Below are 23,616 nucleotides of genomic sequence, written 5' to 3'. Positions count from 1 at the left end.
CTTGGCCCATCGTCCTGGAACCTATGGCAACACAAATGAACATTTGTATATGGCTGAACTTTTACAAGGGGTTCTGACTCAACCACCACCAGGCAGTTTCTGACATCAACAAACCAACCTCCCACTACCCTCTGTGTGAACATGTTTCTCCTCAACTCTCCTCATAGCCTCCTACCTCCCTCTTTAAACTACATTCCCTCCTACCTCCCAATAATAGCTGCCTGGGTTTGATAAAAGTGGTATTATCTAAATGGTATTATCACGAGGCTATTAATCCACAGATCTAGATAATGTTCTGGGTTTGAACCCTGCCATGGTAGATGGTCAAATTTGAATCCAGTAACCAGGTTAATGTGTGATAAGAGATAACTGCAAAACTATCATCGATTGTCATAAAAACCCATCTGGGTCACTAATGTCTTTTAGGGAAGGAAATCTGTTGTCCTTACATTATCTGATCTACATGTGACTCCAAACACCAGCAATGAGATTGATTCTGAAATGGCTAAGCAAGACAGTCAGTTCAAGGGGCAATTAGGGATGGCCAACAAACGCTGACCTGACCAGCATAATTGCAAGCCGTGAAAGAATAAGGAAAATAAACCTGACTTGGTCTGTTCTTGAATGCCCCATCCAGAGGCACAATTGATGGAACATTACTTGCTGACACCAAGATGGACAGTTGAACAGAAATAAAATACTTCCGAATCACCCAACACAGGAGGCCATTTGGCCCATAATGTTTATTTTTTTTTTCTTTTTCTTTTTTTTTTACTCAAGTGGCCAGTCACAACTCTAGGGTGTCAGTGGACACCCGCGTGCTCCTTCTCCAAGGACACCCGGGCCCTAACGTAAATCTCCTGTTAATTTTTTTTTTTCTTCTTCTTTTTTTCAACTCCAGGGTGTTGGTGGACACCGCGTGCTCCTTCTCCAAGGACACCCGGGCCGCCCATAATGTTTATGCTGACTCTTTGAAAGAGTGAATAGGCCCACTCCCCACAGCACTGCAAGTTTCTCCTTTTCAAGTATTTATCCAATTCTCTGATGAAAGTTACTGCTCAATAAATGTACTTGCTAAATTAAAAAAGAAAATTCCTTCTCGAATTCCCCCCTCTGGAACTTCTGTCTATTATCTTATATCTGTGTCCTCTGGTAACCAACTATAATGAGAACGTTTTATTTAAGAAAAAGCCCTGAACCATAATCATAGCCCTGAGACTAGATTATGCATTTAATCAACTTAGTGGCATTTTTGTGTTTTTAAAGATGCCCAGTTTTATTTTCTATTTGTATTTGAAGATTGCATCAATTTTATTTTTGTTTTATGTGGCACTGGTTTGTTCTCCTGTATTGATGCAAGAAAATATTCACAAATATATTCTTAAACGATGCGATTTTATTAATGTAAGTTTATCAATATTTTAAAACTTAGGGTGGCTTTAAGGTCACCATGACTTTTTTGTTTACTTTTCATTGATGGGATGTGGGTGTCTCTGGCTCAGCCAGTATTTATTGCCCGTCCCTAATTGCCCAGGAGAAAGGCAGTGGTGAGCTATCCTCGAGAGTAACTGTAATCTTTGGAGTGAAGGTACTCTCATTGTGCTTTTGAAGGGGTAGTTTCAAATTTTTAACCTAATAACTGTGAGGGAACTTCTAATATTTACCCAGGTCGGGATGGTGAGTGGCTAAGAGGGGAACTTGAAGGTGTTTGTGCTCACATGTAACTGCTGCCCTTGTCCTTTGAGATGGTGGAGGTCATGGGTTTTGAAGAAACCTCAACATAAGAACTAAGAGCAAGAGAGAACTGATCAGCCCCTCAGGAGAAAGTGAGGACTACAGATGCTGGAGATCGGAGTCAATAAGTGAAGGTGCTGGAAAAGCACAGCAGGTCAGGTAGCATCCGAGGAGCAGGACAGTCGATGTTTCCAGCATAAGCCTTTCATCAGGAATGAGGCTCCACCCAACCAATCTCCGGAAACATCGCATCATCCTCTGCCATTTCCACCACCGACAAACAAACCCCACCACCAGGGATGTATTTCCCTCCTGACCCCTATCTGCATTCCGGAGAGACCATTCCATCCACGACTCCCTTGTTAGGTCCACGCCCCACACCAACCCACCCACCCCAACCCACCCACCCCTCCCGGCACCTTCCCCTGCTATCGCAGGAATTGCAAAACCTGCGTCCACACTTTTTCCCCCCCCCCCACCCCCGCTTCCCACCATGCCAGGCCCCAAACGATCCTTCCACATCCTGTGCTTCCACACAAGTCATCTACTGCATCCGTTGCTCCTAATGTGGTCTCCTCTACTTTGGGAAGACAGGACGCCAACTTGCGGAACGTTTCAGAGAACATCTCTGGGACACGCGCTAAACAATCCCACCACCCTGTGGCTGGACACTTTAACTTCCTCCTCCGTCAAGGACATGCAAGTCCTGGGCCTCTCCAATGCCAAACACTCACCACTGGAGGAAGAATGCCTCATCTTCTGCCTTGGGACCCCCAACCACACTGGATCAATGTGGATTTCACCAGCTTCCTCATCTCCATCCCCCCCACTTTATCCCAGATCCAACCTTCCAACTCGGCACCGCCCTGTTGAACTGTCCTACCTGTCCATCCTCCTTCCCACCTATCCACTCCACCCTCCTCTCCAACCTATCACTTTCACCCCCCCCCCCCCAACCTTCATCTATTTATCACATTCCCAGCTACCTTTCCCCCAGCCTCTCTCCCATGCCCCCCCCCCCAATTCATATCTAAGCCCCCTAGGGCCCAAGCCTCATTCTTGATGAAGGTCTTACGCTCGAAACATCGACTTTCCTGCTCCTTGGATGCTGCCTGACCAGCCTCTCAAGTCTGCTCTGCCATTAAATACAATCATGGCTGATCTCATCTCAGTCTCAACTCCACTTTCCCGCCCGTTCTCCATAATTCTTCAACTCATTACAAATTAAAAATCTGTTTACCTCCTCCTCAAACATGTTTAGTGTCCACCATGGACTGGGGGAGTGAATTCCACAGACTCACAACCCTTTGAGAGAAGTAATTCCTCCCCATCTCTGTTTTAAATCTGATACCCCTTCTCCTAAAACTATGACCTCTTAATGAATACCAAAACATCCCAATATGGCATTGAAACATGTTAATGAGGCCGCTTGCAGTTTCCGTCTGGCAGAATCGAGCAGTGCCCAAAATTCAGAGAAAGCTGCAAGGTCACAAGTTTTAATTTTAAATCAGTCATCACCCATGCTTGTGGGGTAATGGCAAGTCAAAGAATTGGCAGCAGTCTTTTGGACATCTGAAGAATCGCTGTCAAACGCAGTACTGTCTATAATCCATACATATATGCTTCACGTGAGGGGGTACTGGATAGCAAGCAGCTCTGTAATCCGGTGACAATTTCCTATGGGTACTGAGGCTAGTAGTGAAGGTCCCATTCCTGACAGTATCCAAGGTGAGGTCAACTAAATCAGCTCTAAAAGATCGAATCTGTCATCAAAGGAGTCTCTACAAATTTCTCTTTTAGCCAGAGAAAAATTAGCAGCCATCAAGCAATTTCAAATGAGTGCACTCTGTTCATAAATTAAGAATTGAAAATGTGTTGCTGGAAAAGCGCAGGTCAGGCAGCATCCAAGGAACAGGAGAATCGACGTTTTGGGCATCAGCCCTTCTTCAGGAAGCCCGAAACGTCGATTCTCCTGTTCCTTGGATGCTGCCTGACCTGCTGCGCTTTTCCAGCAACACATTTTCAGCTCTGATCTCCAGCATCTGCAGTCCTCACTTTCTCCTCATAAATTAAGAATGCCATCCTTGCTAATCGTAGATGTAAGTGGGGACAAAATCCAGATTGCCATCAGTTTTGTGTACTTTTAAAAACAAAAATCTCTAAACATAAAGCCTAGCTGGAAGCCTAGTGATGGGAGATAAGGAAATAGCTTGAGAACTTAATAAGTACTTTGCGTCAGTCTTCACAGTGCAAGACATGAATAATATCCCAACAATTAAAGGGAGTCAGGGGGTTGAGTTGAGTATGGTTGCCATTACAAAAGAGAAAGTGCTATAAAAGCTAAAAGGTCTTAAAATTGACAAATCTCCTGGCCCCAATGGGCTACATCCTAGAGTTCTGAGGGAGGTGGCTGAGGAAATAGCGGAGGCGTTGGTTGAGATCTTTCAAAAGTCACTGGAGTCAGGGAAAGTCCCGGATGATTTGGAAGATCACTGTTGTAACCTCCTTGTTCAAGAAAGGATCAAGACAAAAGATGGAAAATTATAGGCCAATTAGCCTAACCTCGGTTGTTGGTAAAATTCTAGAATCCATCATTAAGGATGAGGTTTCTAAATTCTTGGAAGAGCAGGGTCGGATTAGAACAAGTCAACATGGATTTAGTAAGGGGAGGTTGTGCCTGACAAACCTGTTGGAATTCTTTTGAAGAGGTGACAAGTAGGTTAGACCAGGGAAACCCAGTGGATGTGGTCTATCTAGACTTCCAAAAGGCCTTTGATAAGGTGCCACACGGGAGGCTGCTGAGCAAGGTGAGGGCCCATGATGTTCGAGGTGAGCTACTGGTATGGATTGAGGATTGGCTGTCTGACAGAAGGCAGAGAGTTGGGATAAAAGGTTCTTTTTCAGAATGGCAGCCAGTGACAAGCGGTGTCCCACAGGGTTCAGTGTTGGGGCCGCAGCTGTTCACGTTACATATTAATGATCTGGATGAAGGGACTGGGGGCATTCTAGCGAAGTTTGCTGATGATACGAAGTTAGGTGGACAGGCAGGTAGTACTGAGGAAGTGGGGAGACTGCAGAAGGATCTAGACAGTTTGGGAGAGTGGTCCAGGAAATGGCTGATGGAATTTAACGTGAGCAAGTGCGAGGTCTTGCACTTTGGAAAAAAGAATAAAAGCACAGACTACTTTCTAAACGGTGAGAAAATTCATAAAGCCAAAGTACAAAGGGATCTGGGAGTGCTAGTCGAGGATTCTCTAAAGGTAAACATGCAGGTTGAGTCCGTGATTAAGAAAGCGAATGCAATGTTGTCATTTATCTCAAGAGGGTTGGAATATAAAAGCACCGTTGTGTTACTGAGACTTTTTATAAAGCTCTGGTTAGGCCCCATTTGGAGTACTGTGTCCAGTTTTGGTCCCCACACCTCAGGAAGGACATACTGGCACTGGAGCGTGTCCAGCGGAGATTCACACGGATGATCCCTGGAATGGTAGGTCTAACATACGAGGAACGGCTGAGGATCCTGGGATTGTATTCATTGGAGCTTAGAAGATTAAGGGGAGATCTAATAGAAACTTACAAGATAATACATTGCTTGGAAAGGGTGGTTGCTAGGAAATTGTTTCCGTTAGGTGAGGAGACTAGGACCTGTGGACACAGCATTAAAATTAGAGGGGGTAAATTCAGAACAGAAATGCGGAGACATTTCTTCAGCCAGAGAGTGGTGGGCCTGTGGAATTCATTGCCGCAGAGTGCAGTGGAGGCCGGGACGCTAAATGTCTTCAAGGCAGAGATTGATAAATTCTTGATGTCACAAGAAATTAAGGGCTACGGGGAGAATGCGGGTAAGTGGAGTTGAAATGCCCATCAGCCATGATTGAATGGCGGAGTGGACTCGATGGGCCAAATAGCCTTACTTCCACTCCTATATCTTATGGTCTTATTTACATAATATCTTTCACCAGCTAAGAATGCCTCAAAGTACTTTATACCCAACTAAGTATTTCTTTATAAGGCAATGTAGCCAATGCTTGAATGTAAGACTTTTTTTATAGCAAATACTTATATTAATTTACATTTTCATTAAAATTTTCCTTTCCTTTGGGATGTTTCTATTGTCACTTTTAGTATCCTTTCAGTGTGTTTTCATAAAAGGATTCAGAAAATTAGTCACTTTAACATTGGAGTATAGGAGCAGGAATAGGCCATTCAGTCCATCAAGCCTGCCCCACCAGTCAATATGGTCATGGCTGATCATCCCCTTGAATATCTTTTTCCTCCAATCGCCCCATATCCTTTCATGTCATTGGTATTTAGGAATCTAACAATCTCTACTTTAAACATATTCAAAAACTGAGCTTCCAAAGGTTCCTGGGGCAGAGAATTTCAAAGGTTCACAACCCTCTGAGTAAAGCAAATCTTCCCTCACCTCAGTCCTAAGTGACATGTACCTTTATTTTTAAGTTGTGTCTCCTCGTTCTAGACTCCCCAACCAATGGAAACATCTGACTTACATCCATCCTGTCTATCCCTTTAAGTATTTTGTAGATTTTATTGAGATCACCTCTCATCCTTCAACACTCTGGATCATTCCTGATGAAGGGCTTTTGCCTGAAACGTCGATTTCGCTGCTCGTTGGATGCTGCCTGAACTGCTGTGCTCTTCCAGCACCACTAATCCAGTATTTGGTTTTCAGCATCTGCAGTCATTGTTTTTACTCTGGATACAGGCCCAGTTTCCCCAATCTCTCTTCGTAGGACACATAAATCACTTTGTAAATCTATACTTTCTAACCTCTTAGCATTTTAGAAATAATCTACACATTTGCTTTTTCTATCAAAGTGGATAATCTCAGGTTTTTCCACGTTATATTCCATCTGCCATGTTCTTGTCCACTCACCCACTCAGGTCTGTCTCAATACTCTTGCAGTTATTTTGCATGTTCCACAGAACAAACGTTCCTACCTAGCTTTTTATCACCTTCCTGTTTGGGAATATTACATCCTCGTCATTGGATATTTTTTGACTGAGGCTGGGGAGTGCTCCACCACTCAATTCCCACTACTCTCTAGGTCACAACATAAAACAAAATGCTTTTTCCAGTTACCAAGATGTGCAATTAAGTAGCTTTATTTTATTTTAAACTTCATATAAATAATCTATCAAGCTTCTTAATAAACACAATTAAGAGTTTACTATCAGAGAAGATATATTCAATAAAAGTGCAATAATTGGGGATCATACACAGTCAGTAATATAGAAGTATAAATGTTTATTCCTCTAAATGTCTCCAGAGCAATAAAAAGTTTCTCAGCAGAGATGGTTTTCAGAAAAAAAATACTTTGGTTAAAGAGTTAGTCTTGAAGGCAAAACAATAATGTAGGATGTTCAGGCATATATCGAGTTGGTAATCATGCCCAAATGTATCTCAAAACTTGAAGACATACTTGCTCAAGAAGTACAATTTTGAGATGTTCCTTCAATTATTCTTTCAAAATCATTGAAAGAATGATTTTTTACCCAGAGCTCAACAAAGGTTCATTTCAGAAACAGGAGAGATCAGCTAGTCTGCTTGTTCAGACAAAGATTTCCTCCAATTCAGCTTGTTCTGAGCAGGGTTCCCTCTAACTCAGTTGGATATTGAATCCCCACAGTGTGGAAGCAGGCCATTCAGCCCATTGAGTCTACATTGCTCTTCCAAAGAGCATTGTACCCAGACCCAGCCTACCCTGTAACCCTGCATTTCCCACGGCTAATCCATCTAGTTTCTCTGGACACTGAGTAATTTAGCACGGCCAACCCACCCAATCTAATTTGGCTTTACTCTAACTGATCCGGGTCAAACAAGACATATCCTAGCCAGTCACAGTTCAAAACTAAGTCCAGTGACATTTACAGTAAAGCAAGCAGTTATCACCATTCATGTGATTTATTGGAAGCCTTATTTATAGGAAGCCTTATTTAAAATAAAAGTCTCCTTCATGGAATGCCCTGCCAGTAGCAGTAGTGGACTCTCCCTCTTTATGGGTATTTAAGCGGGCATTGGATAGGTATATGGAGGATAGTGGGTTAGTGTAGGTTAGGTGGGCTTTGATCGGCGCAACATCGAGGGCCGAAGGGCCTGTACTGCGCTGTATTCTTCTATGTTCTATGTTCTATGTTCTATGTTCTCCGATACGTACAGTGAAAGATCACGGACCTTTCATAAAGATACGTCCAAAAAATTTGAAATAAATTCCTGTTTCCACACTCCTTCAAAACTTAAATCCTCTAAGCAATATTAATCACAAAGAACCTTCATAACAAACATCTAGGACCTAAGTACTTATTCATGGACTGATTTAAGACAGACATGAGGAGGAATTTCTTCTCCCAGAGGGGAGTGAATTCTTTACTGCAGAGGGATGTCGAGGCTAGTCATTAAGTATAGTCAAGACTGAGTCAGACAGGTTTTTAGTCAGTGAGGAGAGTCGAGGGTTATGGGGAAAAGGCATGAAAGTGGAGTTGAGATTTATCAGATCAACCATGATCTCATCGAATGGTGAGTAGATTCAATGGGCTGAATGGCCTACTTCTGCTCCCACAGTTTATGGTCTTACTGATCCTTGCAGTATCCCACAACCTGCCAACATGATAATGACCTGTTTCCTTCCACCCTCTACCTGTCAGTTAATCCTTAATCCATTCCAATATATTACCTTCTATATCTTAATTTTTTCACAAGGTGGAGGTGCTGGTGTTGGACTGGGGCAGACACGGTCAGAAGTCACAAGACACAGGGTTGTTGTCCAATAGTTCATTTGAAATCACAAGCTTTTGGAGCACTGCTCCTTCATTCGGTGAAGCGAAAAGGAGCACATAGGCACAGAATTTATAGGCAGAGAGATCAAACGATTGTACAAATGGTGTGTGGAGTGTCGACACGCTGAATAACAAATCTCTGTGGGTGATCAAAAGTGTCAGTGTGAGTAAACTGTCAACAGCTGAATAGCAAGCGAAGGGATGACCTATGATCAAATTAATTAAGGCAGATAATTACAAAAATTAAAAACAAGGTTGTGCTGAAGACACACCAAATGGCTGGAATAACAAGATAGGTATAACAGTTGCATGATAGGTATAAGAGGTTCTAACCAAAGTAACAAGTAATCCAAAACTGTACAAGCCGATTAAGGTAGAAAGATCATAGCAAGTTATGAAGGTGATGGTGTCAAAACAGGACACTAAGGAAAATTTTACAGATCCAGGAGAGTGTGGTGGGGTCACATGTATCACGACATGAACCCAAGATCACAGTTGAGTCCAGCTTCATGGGTTACGGAACTTGGCTTTTAGTTTCTGCTAGGTGATTCTGCATTGTTGTATATCTCGAAGGTTGCCTTGGAGGGTGTTTACCCAAAGATCCAAGACTGAATGCCCTTGACTGCTGAAAGGCTCCCCATCTGGGAAGGAACATCCCTGTCTGGCAATTGTTGTGCGGTGTCTATTCATCTGTTGCCATAGTGTCTGCATGGTCCCACCATTATACCATGCCTTCAGGCATCCTTGCCTGCAGCGTATGAGGTAGACCACATTGGCCGAGTCACATGAATATCTGGCGTGTACGTGGTGGGTGATGTTCCCATGTGTCCACATGGACACTACCATCTGGGGACATGGATTCAAATCCTCCAAAGGCAGATGGTGCAAGTTAAACTTAATGATTAAAAATTTGGAACTGAGAGCTCATTTCTGGAATATTACACGTGTCGATTGTCATATAAACTCATTTAGTTCACTAAATGTCATTCAGAGAAGGAAGTCTGGCGTCCTTATCTAGTGGCAGCCCACATGTGACTCCAGACCCATGGAAATGTGGCTGGCTCTTAACTACCCTCTGAAATGGATAAGCAGACTAATCCATTCAAGGGCAATTAGGGCTAGCTAATAAATGGCCAGCCATGGTTACATCCTATGAAATAATAAAGTGAAAAAGTTTTGGATAATTAATCTGATTTTTTTTAAGTACTTCTGGGGAAGTTTCTGTTCATGAGAGCAAGAATGATTAGTCTACATTAGAAAATGACTCATATCATTGAAAATGTATCTGCGGTAGATCCAAATTTGTAACAATTATTTACATTATCATGCTAATACTGAGGCACAGGAAAGACTGAAAAATAAGATTTACAAATATAATTCCAGGACTGCGAAGTAGAAAGAAGAAAGGTTTTAATAGCATAAGATATTGAAGTAGGCCATTCAGCCCTTCAGGTTTGTTCCATCATTCAATGATGATGGCTCATCTGATGATCTTTAAGTCCACTTTCCTGCATTTTCCCCATAACCCTTAATTCCCTTTACTGAATAAAAATCTATTTCAGCCTTGAATATACTTAATGACCCACCCTCAACAGCCTTTTCTGTGGAATAAAAAGTTCCCCAGATTCTGAGAGAAGAAATTGCTCATCTCTCATAATTGTGTGACCCCTTATGCTGAGATTATACCTTCCAATCCTCAGCTCTCCCACAAGGGGAAACAATCTCTCCACATCTACCCTAAGACTTGTGATTCAATAAGATGGCCTCATTCTTCTTAACTCCAATGAGTGCAGGTTCAACCTAAACTAATCTAAAAGATTGATCTAAAAGAAGTCTAAAAACCATCACTAACAATAGCCACTAAGAAATCCAGTATACAATTCAAATGAAACTGTTATAAATAGAGCGGTTAGTATATAGATTTAACTCCCACTGGTTGAGGTGAATGGGTGTGGATGAATTTAAGGCCAGGTTGGATAGTTGCTTCCAGGAGAGGATTATGTTAATAAAATTAAATAATGGGACGATATTTGTGGGACATAAACACTAATTCAGAGCAGTGGGGTGAACATGTTTGTTTCTGTTCTGTAAATTATATGAAATACATTAAATTCTCTATTGCAATGAATTATACCTTTTTTTATGACTAATATGACTTTTTGTTAATACTATGACACCATAACTATTGCAGGGCCATAAGTATGGATATTAATGTGGAAACATTGCAATGGTTTATTCACCTGTCAATCATTGCATCCTTGTCATTAGTTTCCACATTCACTATTGCTGCATGCTATGTGTTAAGTGGCTGTCTATGGAGTCATGTATCATTACAGAACCAATATATCATAATGTCATATCTGCTTTTAGATTGATAACATACAATAGCGATGCATTTTCAGCTGTTCAAGATGTGGTGGAGGAGGCAATTGTATTATTTTTGACATGTTTTATTGCTGTGGCATGATACAAACAGTTCTTGGCTGTTATGTGGTATCTTCTGGATTCTTGGTTGGCCTGGATTTTGTTGCGATGATATTAAACAGCTTGGGATGTTTTACTGTGTCAAACATGTTCTATGAATGCAACTTGTTGGCTTTGAATGACGATTCTATTATTGTCACTCAATTAATTTTTTTTCAAATATTGGTTGGACTTTGTAAGTACATCATGAGCAGTACATATTAGTGCCCACAAGAGGAAGAATATAAAGCCAATAAGAATTAAACACACTACTGAAAAGGTATCTGTAATAGATCCAAATTTGTAACAAGTACTTACATTCTTACATCTTTATTATTCATACTGTCATTATAGAGGCAATGATGGCCTAGTAGCATTGTTATTGGATTAGAAACACAACAAAAAACAGTGAAATGTTCTGGAGTTGCTGGTTCGAATCCCACCACAGCAGATAGCAGAATATAAATTCAACTAAAAAAATCCCGGATAAACATTCTAATGATCACCATTAATTCATTGCCAATTAGAGTCATAGAGATGTACAGCCTGGAAACAGACCCTTCGGTCCAACCCATCCATGCCGACCAGATATCCCAACCCAGAGTCTAGATTAGAGTGGTGTTGGAAAAGCACAGCAGGTCATGCAGCATCTGAAGAGCAGGAAAATCGACGTTTCGGGCAAAAGCCCTTCATCAGGATGCTGTTTGACCTGCTGTGCTTTTCCAGCACCACTCTAATCTAGACTCTGGTTTCCAGCATCTGCAGTCCTCACTTTTGCCTAGATATCCCAACCCAATCTAGTCCCACCTGCCAGCACCCGGCCCATATCCCTCCAAACCCTTCCTATTCATTTACCCATCCAAATGCCTCTTAAATGTTGCAATTGTACCAGCCTCCACCATTTCCTCTGGCAGCTCATTCCACACATATACCACCATTTGCGTGAAAAAGTTGCCCCTTAGGTCCCTTTTATATCTTTCCCCTCTCACACTAAACCTATGCCCTTACGTTCTGGACTCCCCCACCCCAGGAACGAATCTTTGCCTATTTATCCTATCCATGCCCCTCATGATTTTATACCTCTATATAACATAAAATCCCATCTGGTTCACTAATGTCCTTTAGGGAAGGAAATCTGCCGTCCTTACCCGGTCTGGTCTACATGTGACTCCGGACCCTCAATGTGACTGAATGTTAAATGGCTCACTGTTGCAATGAAATATATCATTTTTTTGATCATGTATTCTGAAATACCTTCTCTAATGGCCTACCAACATTCAGTTTATAGTGGTTGAATCAAACAATTCAAAAAGTCTCAACAAAGGAACCATTTGGCATTGTTGTTTCTGGTGTCTTAGTCAATGACAGAAACAGCCCTGTCAAACCTGCAAAGTCTAATGCCAAACTAGGACAGCTGTCTCTTAGTCTAGTCAAGTAACAAACTGTCCTTGTGTGGAAGATCACTATGACTACATCCCAGAGAATGGTACCACCATTCCTGAGTTGTTAATACAGGTCCAGTTGTTAATATAAGTCCAGAAACCATGAGGTCTCATGGCTCCAGGTTAAACAAGGGCAAGGAAACTTCCTGCTGATTACCATGTGCCATCCTCCCTCAGCTGATGAAACCATACTCCTGCATGTTGAACAACTGGAGGAAGCACTGATTGGGGCAAAGGCACAGAATGTAATCTGGACGGGGCATTTGAATGTTCACCACCAAGAGTGGCTTGGCGGTGGAATTACTGACTAAGCTGGTCAAGTCCTAAAGGACACAGCTGCTCGACTGTCTCTATATTAGGTGAGAGGACCAACAAGAGGCAAATACAGACTTGAGCTCATCATTACCAATCTGTCAGATGCAGATGCATCTGTCCATGATGGTATCCCATCCCCCCTTCCCTCCTCTCCCCTCCCCTCCCCCACATCCCCTTCTCCATATCTCCCCTCCCCAACTTCCCGCCACCCCTTCCTTCCCCTAGTTCCCCTCGCTCCTACCCTCCTCCATCTCCAATACACCTCTTCCCCACAATCTCCTTTCCAGTTCCCATCATTTCCCCTCCAGCCGACAAATCTCCCTTCTCTCCTTCCATTCCCCCACCTCCACCCCCACCCCCACTCCCCTTCCTTCCCTCATCTCCACTCCCCTTCCATTCCCCCATCTCCCCTCCCCTTCCCTCCGCCCATCTCCCCTCCCCTTCCCTCCGCCCATCTCCCCTCCCCTTCCCTCCGCCCATCTCCCCTCCCCTTCCCTCCGCCCATCTCCCCTCCCCTTCCCTCCGCCCATCTCCCCTCCCCTTCCCTCCGCCCATCTCCCCTCCCCTTCCCTCCGCCCATCTCCCCTCCCCTTCCATTCCCCCATCTCCCCTCCCCTTCCCTCCGCCCATCTCCCCTCCCCTTCCATTCCCCCATCTCCCCTCCCCTTCCCTCCGCCCATCTCCCCTCCCCTTCCCTCCGCCCATCTCCCCTCCCCTTCCCTCCGCCCATCTCCACTCCCCCTTCCATTCCCCCATCTCCCCTCCCCTTCCCTCCGCCCATCTCCACTCCCCCTTCCATTCCCCCATCTCCACTCCCCTTCCCTCCGCCCATCTCCCCTCCCCTTCCCTCCGCCCATCTCCCCTCCCCTTCCCTCTGCCCATCTCCCCTCCCCCTTCCATCCTTCCATCCCACCATCTCCCCTCCCCTTCCCTCCCCCCATCTCTCCTCACCCTTCCCTCCCCCATCTCCTGTTTTCCCCCCCATCTCACCCTCCCCTTCCCCGATCTTCCCTCCCCCATCTCCCCATCTCTTCCCTCACCCCATCTCCTCTTACCTCCCCCCATCTCCCCTCCCCCACCCCCATCTCCCCTCCCCCATCTTCCCTCCTCTTCCCTCCCCCATCTCCCCACCCCTGCCCCCATCTCCCCACCCCTTTCCACCCCACATTTCCCCTCCCCTTACCCTCATCTTCCCTCACTCTTCCCTCCCCATCTTTCCTCCTTCCTTCCTTTCACACCACATCTTCCCTCCTCCTTACCTCCCACCATCTCCCCATTTCCCTCCTTCCCATCTTGCCTACCCTACCTTTCCTCCCAATCACCCCTTCCCTCCCGTCTCCTCTCTCCCTCATCCTCCCCTCCCTCCTTACCCCCCCCTCCATCACCCCTACCTCCTTACCTCCCATCTTCCCTCATCTCCCCATCTCCCTTCTCTCCCTCCCTCCATCAACCCCCATCTTTCCTCCTCCCCTGATTTCCCCAGCTCTGCCATCTCCCCTTTTCCTCCCATTTCCCCCGGCTTCCCGCATTTCCCCCAAATTCCCACCTCCCCCTCCTCCCCACATCTCCCCTCCCATACCTACCCCCAACTCTCCTCCTACCCCCATCTCCCTTCCTCCCCCATCCATCCTATCTCCACCCTCTCCCGTTTATCCCCCCCTCCACTCCCTTCACCCTCCCCTCAAACCCCTCCCCCTCACTTGGCCTCACCTTCCTCCCTTACCCACCCTTCATCTCCCCTCACCCTACCCCTCCCATCTCCCTTCCCCATATCCAACCAACCCCATCTCATTTCCGCCTCCCCATCTCCATCAATCCCCCTCCCCTCCACTCCCATCCCATCAACCGTTTCCCCCTCCACCTTACTCCTCCATTTTCCCCCTTCCCACCTCTCAACCCACCTTCCCTTCCCATTCCCCCCACCCTCCTCCCTCCCCATCTCACCACCTCCTCTCACCCATCCCCCCCTTTCCACTCCCCCTCTCCCCATATCCCGTCTCTCCCCCACATTTCCCCCATCTACCCCATCCCACCATCTCCTCTCCCCCTCCCCCCCACAACCCCCATCTCCTCTCACCTCCCCCCTCCCCTCCCCCACCTCCCTCCCCTCCCATCTCCTCCTGCCACTCTCATCATCCCCCCCACCTTTCCTCATCACCTCTCCCCCAACCCACTCTCTCCCATCTCCCCACTTCCCCTTCCCTACCCCCACACTCCCCACATTCCCCATACTCCCCTTCCCAATACTCCCCTCCTCCACATTCCCCACACTCCCCTCCCTCCCCTCCCCCACTCCCCATACTCCTCTCCCCCCCCTCCCCCACTCCCCATACTCCTCTCCCCCATACTCCTCACCCCCATACCCCCCGTACTCCCCACCCCCACACTCCCCTACCCCACACACTCCCCTACCCCACACTCCCCACCGCCACATTCCCCACATTCCCCTCCGCTACATTCCCCTTACACCCCTTCCCCCATATTCCCCATACTCCCCTCCCCCACATTCCCTACACTCCCCATACTTCCCTCCCCCACATTCCCCTCCCCCACATTCCCTACACTCCCCATACTTTCCGCCCCCACATTCCCCATACCCCCTCCCCCACATTCCCTACATTCCCCATACTACCCGCCCCCACATTCCCCTCCCCCACATTCCCTACACTCTCCATACTTCCCTCCCCCACATTCCCCTCCCCCACATTCCCTACACTCCCCATACTACCCGCCCCCACATTCCCCTCCCCCACATTCCCCATACTCCCCTCCCCCACATTCATACTCCCCCCACACTCCTCTCACCTGCCCCCTCCCCTCCCATTCCCTCCTGCCACTCTCATATCCTCCCTCCCCTCCCACCTTTCCTCCCACCTTTCCTCATCACCCCTCCCCAACCCACTCTCTCCCATGTCCCCACCCCCACACTCCCCATATTCCCTCCCCAACATTCCCCATACTCCCCCCCCACACACACACCCCATACTGCCCCCACTACCCACACTCCCCTCCCCCACACTCCCCGCATTCCCCTCCCCCACACTCCCCCCCCACACCCCTCATACTCCCCAACACCCCCCATACTCCCCAACCCCCCTCCCACACTCCCACATACCCATACTCCCCTCCCCCATACTCCCTCAACACTCTCCATACTCCCCCCCACTCCCCATACTCCCCCCCACTCCCCATACTCCCCCCCCCACTCCCCATACTCCCCCCAATTCCCATACACCCCCCCAAAACTCCCCTCCCCCATACTCCCCACACTCACCTCCCCCCCCCACACTCACCTCCCCCCCCCCACACTCCCCACACTCACCTCCCCCCCCCACACTCCCCACACTCCACTCTCCGCCCCACACTCCCCACACTCCCCCCCCCCCACACTTCCCCCCCCCCCCCACACTCCCCACACTGCCCTCCCCCCCCACACTCCCCACACTGCCCTCCCCCCCACACTGCCCTCCCCCCCCCACACTGCCCTCCCCCCCACACTCCCCTCCCCCCCACACTCCCCTCCCCCCCACACTCCCCTCCCCCCCCACACTCCCCTCCCCCCCCACACTCCCCTCCCCCACACCCACACTCCCCTCCCCCCCCACACTCCCCTCCCCCCTCCCTCCCCACACTCCCCTCCCCCCCCCACTCCCCTCCCCCCCACACTCCCCCCCCCACTCCCCCCCACACTCCCCTCCCCCCCACACTCCCCTCCCCCCCATACTCCCCTTCCCCCCCACACTCCCCTTCCCCCCCACACTCCCCTTACTCCCCACACTCCCCTCCCCCACACTCCCCACACCCACACTCCCCTCCCCCACACTCCCCACACCCACACTCCCCTCCCCCCTCCCCCACACTCCCCCGTCACATTCCCCACACTCCCTTCTCCCCCCCCCCACATTCCTCACACTCCGCCCCCCACCCCCATTCCCCCCACATTCCCCATACCCCCCCCACATTCCCCATACTCCCCCCCCACATTCCCCATACTCCCCCCCCCCACATTCCCCATACTCCCCCCCCCCCCACATTCCCCATACTCCCCCCCCCCACATTCCCCATACTCCCCCCCCCCCCCACATTCCCCATACTCCCCCCCCCCCCCCCACATTCCCCACACTCCCCCCACACCCACCCACGTTCCCCACACTCCCCTCCCCCCCCACGCCCCTCCCCCCCCACACTCCCCCTCCCCCCCCCACACTCCCCTCCCCCCCCCACACTCCCCCTCCCCCCCCCACACTCCCCTCCCCCCCCCACACTCCCTTTCCCCCCCCACACACTCCCCTCCCCCCCACCCACCCCACACTCCCCTCCCCCCCACCCACACCCCCACTCCCCTTACACCTCACACTCCCCTCCCCCCCCACACTCCCCACACTCCCCACACTCCCCTCCCCCACGTCCACACTCCCCACACTCCCCTCCCCCACGTCCACACTCCCCTTACTCCCCACACTCCCCTCCCCCACACTCCCCACACCCACACTCCCCACACCCACATTCCCCTCCCCCCTCCCCCACACTCCCCCCCTCCCCCACACTCCCCACACCCACACTCCCCCTCCCCCCTCCCCCACACTCCCCCGTCACATTCCCCACACTCCCTTCCCCCCCCCAACATTCCTCACACGCCGCCCCCCACCCCCATTCCCCACACTCCCCCCACCCCCATTCCCCACACTCCCCCCACCCCCATTCCCCACACTCCCCCCACCCCCCACCTTCCCGACCTCCCCCCACATTCCCCACATCCCCCCCCCCCGACATTTCCCTCCCCCACCCACCCACATTCCCCACATTCCCCACACTCCCCCCCCACACTCCCCCCCCCCCACACCCCCCCCCACATTCCCCACACTCCCCCCCCCCCCACCCCCACCCCCCACACTCCCCCCCCATCCACCCACGTTCCCCACACTCCCCCCACACCCACCCACGTTCCCCACACTCCCCCCCACACCCCCCCACGTTCCCCCCCACACCCCCCCACGTTCCCCACACTCCCCCCCCCCCCACGTTCCCCATACTCCCCCCCCCCACGTTCCCCATACTCCCCCCCCCCCCCACGTTCCCCATACTCCCCCCCCCCCCCCCACATTCCCCACACTCCCCCCCCCCCACATTCCCCACACTCCCCCCCCCCCCCCCACATTCCCCACACTCCCCCCCCCCCCCACATTCCCCACACCCCCCCCCCACATTCCCCACACCCCCCCCACATTCCCCATACTCCCCCACCCCCACATTCCCAACACTCCCCCCACACTCACCCACGTTCCCCTCACTCCCCCCACACCCACCCACCCACCCACGTTCCCCTCACTCCCCCCACACCCACCCACCCACCCACGTTCCCCTCACTCCCCCCACACCCACCCACGTTCCCCACACTTCCCCCCCCCCCCCACATTCCCCACACTCTTCCCCCCCCCACATTCCCCACACTCCCCCCCCCCCCCCACATTCCCCACACTCCCCCCCCCCCCACATTCCCCACACTCCCCCCCCCCCCACATTCCCCACACTCCCCCCCCCCACATTCCCCACACTCCCCACACTCCCCCCCCCACACTCCCCCCCCTCCACACCTTCCCCACACTCCCCCCCCCACATTCCCCACACTCCCCCCCCCCCACATTCCCCACACTCCCCCCCCCCCCCACATTCCCCACACTCCCCCCCCCCCCCCCACATTCCCCACACTCCCCCCCCCCCCACACTCCCCCCCCCACACTCCCCCCCCCTCCACACCTTCCCCACACTCCCCCCCCCACATTCCCCACACTCCCCCCCCCCCCCCCACATTCCCCACACTCCCCCCCCCCCACATTCCCCATACTCCCCCCCCCACATTCCCCACACTCCCCCCCCGCCCACATTCCCCACACTCCCCCCCCCCCCCCACATTCCCCAATCCCCCCCCCACATTCCCCAATCCCCCCCCCCACATTCCCCAATCCGCCCCCCCCACATTCCCCAATCCCCCCCCCACATTCCCCACACTCCCCCCCCCCCCACATTCCCCACACTCCCCCCCCACGTTCCCCACCCCCCCCCACATTCCCCACACCCCCCCCCACATTCCCCACACTCCCCACACCCCCCCCCCCACATTCCCCACACACCCCCCCCCACATTCCCCACACTCCCCCCCCCCCACCCACATTCCCCATACCCCCCCCCCCACATTCCCCACACTACCCCCCCCCACATTCCCCATACTCCCCCCCCCCCACATTCCCCATACTCCCCCCCCCACATTCCCTATACTCCCCTCCCCCACATTCCCCATACTCCCCCCCCCCACATTCCCCCACACTCCCCACATTCCCTATACTCCCCTCCCCCACATTCCCCATACTCCCCCCCCCACATTCCCCCACACTCCCCACATTCCCTATACTCCCCTCCCCCACATTCCCCACACTCCCCCCCCCCCCCCCATACTTCCCACATTCCCCATATTCCACTCCCCACATTCCCCATACTCCCCTCCGCCACATTCATACTCCCCCCACACTCCTCTCACCTGCCCCCTCCCCTCCCATTCCCTCCTGCCACTCTCATATCCTCCCTCCCCTCCCACCTTTCCTCATCACCCCTCCCCAACCCACTCTCTCTCCCATCTCCCCACCCCCACACTCCCCATATTCCCTCCCCAACATTCCCCATACTCCCCCCCCTACACACACACCCCATACTTCCCCCACTACCCACACTCCCCTACCCCACACTCCCCCACAGCCCCCTCCCCCACACTCCTCCACTCCCCTCCCCTCCACTCCCCTCCTCCACACTCCCCACAGCCCCCTCCCCCCCCCAACACCCCCCCCCCATACTCCCCAACCCCACTCCCATATACCCATACTCCCCTCCCCCATACTCCCTCAACACTCTCCATACACCCCCCACTCCCCATACACCCCCCCATACTCCCCTCCCCCATACTGCCCACCCCCACACTCCCCTCCCTCCCACACTCCCCTCCCCCCCACACTCCCTACCCCCCCACACTCCCTACCCCCCCACACAACCCACACTCCCCCTCCCCCACACACCCCACACCCACACTCCCCTCCCCCCTCCCACACACTCCCCTCCCCATACCCCACACTTCCCCCCCCCTCCCCCACACTCCCCCCCCACACACTCCCCCCCCTCCCCCACACTCCCCCCCCTCCCCCACACTCCCCCCGCCATATTCCCCACACTCCCTTCCTTCCCCCCCCCACATTCCTCACACTCCGCCCCCCCACCCCCATTCCCCACACTCCGCCCCCCACCCCCATCCCCATTCCCCACACTCCCCCCCCCCCCCACATTCCCCACACTCCCCCCCACATTCCCCACACTCCCCCCCCCCCATTCCCCACACTCCCCCCCCCCCCACATCCCCACACTCCCCCCCACCCCACATTCCCCACACTCCCCCCCCCCCACATTCCCCACACTCCCCCCCCCCATTCCCCACACTCCCCCCCCCCCACATTCCCCACACTACCCCCCCCCACATTCCCCACACTACCCCCCCCCACACATTCCCCACACTACCCCATTCCCCATACTCCCCCCCCCCCCCCACATTCTCCCCCCCCCACATTACTCCCCCCCCCCACATTCCCCACACTACCCCCCCCCCCCACATTTCCCCTCCCCCGCCCCACATTCCCCCCCCCACATTCTCCCCCCCCACCACATTCTTCCCCCCCCACATTCTTCCCCCCCCACATTCTTCCCCCCCCACATTCCTCCCCCCCCCACATTCCCCCCCCCCACATTCTCCCCGCCCCCCCCACATTCTCCCCCCCCCACATTCTCCCCCCACCCACATTCTCCCCCCCACCCACATTCCCCCCCCACCCCCCACATTCCCCACCCCCCACCCCCCACATTCCCCACCCCCCACCCCCCACCTTCCCCGCCCCCACCCCCCACATTCCCCGCCCCCCACCCCCCCACATTCCCCTCCCCCCACCCCCCCACATTCCCCTCACTCCCCCCCCCCACATTCCCCACACTACCCCCCCCCCCACATTCCCCACACTACCCCCCCCCCCACATTCCCCACACTACCCCCCCCACACATTCCCCACACTACCCCCCCCCACATTCCCCACACTACCCCCCCCCCCACATTCCCCACACTACCCCCCCCACACATTCCCCACACTACCCCCCCCCACATTCCCCACACTACCCCATTCCCCATACTTCCCCCCCCCACATTCTCCCCCCCCCCACATTACTCCCCCCCCCCCACATTCCCCACACTACCCCCCCCCCACATTTCCCCTCCCCCCCCACATTCCCCCCCCACCACATTCTTCCCCCCCACCACATTCTTCCCCCCCATTCTCCCCGCCCCCCCCCCACATTCTCCCCCCCACCACATTCTTCCCCCCCACCACATTCTTCCCCCCCATTCTCCCCGCCCCCCCCACATTCTCCCCCCCTCCCCACATTCTCCCCCCCTCCCCACATTCTCCCCCCCCCCCCACATTCTCCCCCCCCCCCCACATTCTCCCCCCCCCACCACATTCTTCCCCCCCACATTCTTCCCCCCCCACATTCTCCCCGCCCCCCCCACATTCTCCCCCCCCCACATTCTCCCCCCACCCACATTCTCCCCCCCACCCACATTCCCCCCCCCACCCCCCACATTCCCCACCCCCCACCCCCCACATTCCCCACCCCCCCACCCCCCACCTTCCCCGCCCCCACCCCCCACATTCCCCGCCCCCCACCCCCCCACATTCCCCTCCCCCCACCCCCCCACATTCCCCTCCCCCCACCCCCCCACATTCCCCTCACTCCCCCCCCCCCACATTCCCCACACTACCCCCCCCCCCACATTCCCCACACTACCCCCCCCCCACATTCCCCACACTACCCCCCCCCCACATTCCCCACACTACCCCCCCCACACATTCCCCACACTACCCCCCCCCACATTCCCCACACTACCCCATTCCCCATACTTCCCCCCCCACATTCTCCCCCCCCCCACATTCCCCACACTACCCCCCCCCCACATTTCCCCTCCCCCCCCACATTCCCCCCCCACCACATTCTTCCCCCCCACCACATTCTTCCCCCCCATTCTCCCCGCCCCCCCCCACATTCTCCCCCCCACCACATTCTTCCCCCCCATTCTCCCCGCCCCCCCCACATTCTCCCCCCCTCCCCACATTCTCCCCCCCCCCCCCACATTCTCCCCCCCCCCACATTCTCCCCCCCCCACATTCTCTCCCACCCCACATTCTCTCCCACCCCACATTCTCTCCCCCCCCCCTCCCCATACTCTCCCCCCCCCCCCCTCCCCATACTCTCCCCCCCCCCCACCCTCCCCATACTCTCCCCCCCCCCCCACCCTCCCCATACTCTCCCCCCCCCCCCACCCTCCCCATACTCTCCCCCCCCCCCCCACCCTCCCCATACTCTCCCCCCCCCCACCCTCCCCATACTCTCCCCCCCCCCCACCCTCCCCATACTCTCCCCCCCCCCCCACCCTCCCCATACTCTCCCCCCCCCCCCCACCCTCCCCATACTCTCCCCCCCCCCCCCACCCTCCCCATACTCTCCCCCCCCCCCCCCTCCCCATACTCTCCCCCCCCCCCCACCCTCCCCATACTCTCCCCCCCTCCACCCTCCCCATACTCTCCCCCCCCCCCACCCTCCCCATACTCTCCCCCCCCCCCCCCACCCTCCCCATACTCTCCCCCCCTCCACCCTCCCCATACTCTCCCCATACTCTCCCGCCCCCAATCCCGCGCATGCTCCCTCCCTCCCTGAGCCGGTGATGATGGTGTGATGCCGGCGAGCGGGCAGGAGGCGGCGGCGGCGGCGGTCCCGGTGTCGGCGGGCGGCCTGGCCGGTCTCCCTGAGTTAGGGCGGCGGCGGCGGCGGCGGCGGCGGCGGGGTCCGGGGCGGAGAGGGGAGCGGGCGGCGGTGGGGGAGGAGGGGGAGGGGGAGATGGTGTCGGAGCTGGCGGCTGCCCGGGTGCCCGGGGCGGCTCTGGGTCTGACCCTGGGTCTGAGTGAGAACACCCGGCTGGCCACCCGGTACGCGGTGAAGATTTTCCGGGAGTACCTGAGCGAGAAGGAGCAGCCGGCCGACTTCGAGCTGCTGGGTAAAGAGGAGCTGTGCCGGGCGCTGCGCTCCTTCTACGCCGAGGCCCGCTCCAAGAGCGGCCAGGTCTACAGCAAGTCGTCCCTGATCAGTATCCGCTCATCCCTGAACCGCTATCTCAATGAACCTCCGTACAGCCGCACCCTGGACCTGAGCAAGGACCCGGAGCTGAGGAGCGCCAACCTCACACTCGCCTCGGTCATCAGGAAACTCGAGGAGCGGGGAGCGGGGCCCGTCATCCAGAAACAGGCCATCGGCAGGTACACCCCCCCCCCCAGACACACACCCACACACAACCCCACACACAACCCCACACACAACCCCACACACAACCCCACACACAACCCCACACACAACCCCACACACAACCCCACACACACACCCCCACACACAACCCCAGACACAACCCCAGACACAACCCCAGACACACACCCACACACAACCCCACACACACCCCCCCCAGACACACACCCACACACACCCAGACACACACACACACCCACACACACCCACACACACCCAGACACACACACACCCACACACAACCCCACACACAACCCCACACACAACCCCACACACCCCCCCCCCAGACACACACCCACACACAACCCCACACACAACCCCACACACACCCCCCCCAGACACACACCCAGACACACACCCAGACACACACCCAGACACACACCCAGACACACACCCAGACACAACCCCACACACAACCCCACACACA

The 23,616-nt window shown here is 53.8% G+C and overlaps 1 protein-coding gene across 4 annotated transcripts in view; it reads left to right on the top strand.

The window, feature by feature from the left end:
- The window catches only part of kctd1 (potassium channel tetramerization domain containing 1), a 137,150-nt gene that overhangs the window by 39,786 nt on the left and 73,748 nt on the right, over positions 1 to 23,616 (top strand). Inside the window, exon 1 of one of the 4 annotated variants that reach the window (XM_072569719.1) lies at positions 22,719 to 23,146. The exons of 2 other annotated variants lie outside the window; for them this stretch is intronic. In XM_072569719.1, coding sequence (XP_072425820.1) covers positions 22,731 to 23,146 — 416 coding nt within the window. In that variant the 5' untranslated portion in view covers positions 22,719 to 22,730. Of the gene's footprint in view, positions 1 to 22,718; positions 23,147 to 23,616 lie in introns of those variants that run through there. One more of the 4 variants, XM_072569722.1, reaches the window with a different exon arrangement.

This window comes from Chiloscyllium punctatum, chromosome 5 (genome assembly GCF_047496795.1).
Source record: "Chiloscyllium punctatum isolate Juve2018m chromosome 5, sChiPun1.3, whole genome shotgun sequence".
NCBI lineage: Eukaryota > Metazoa > Chordata > Chondrichthyes > Orectolobiformes > Hemiscylliidae > Chiloscyllium > Chiloscyllium punctatum.
This window is presented reverse-complemented; position numbering and strand designations above follow the sequence as displayed.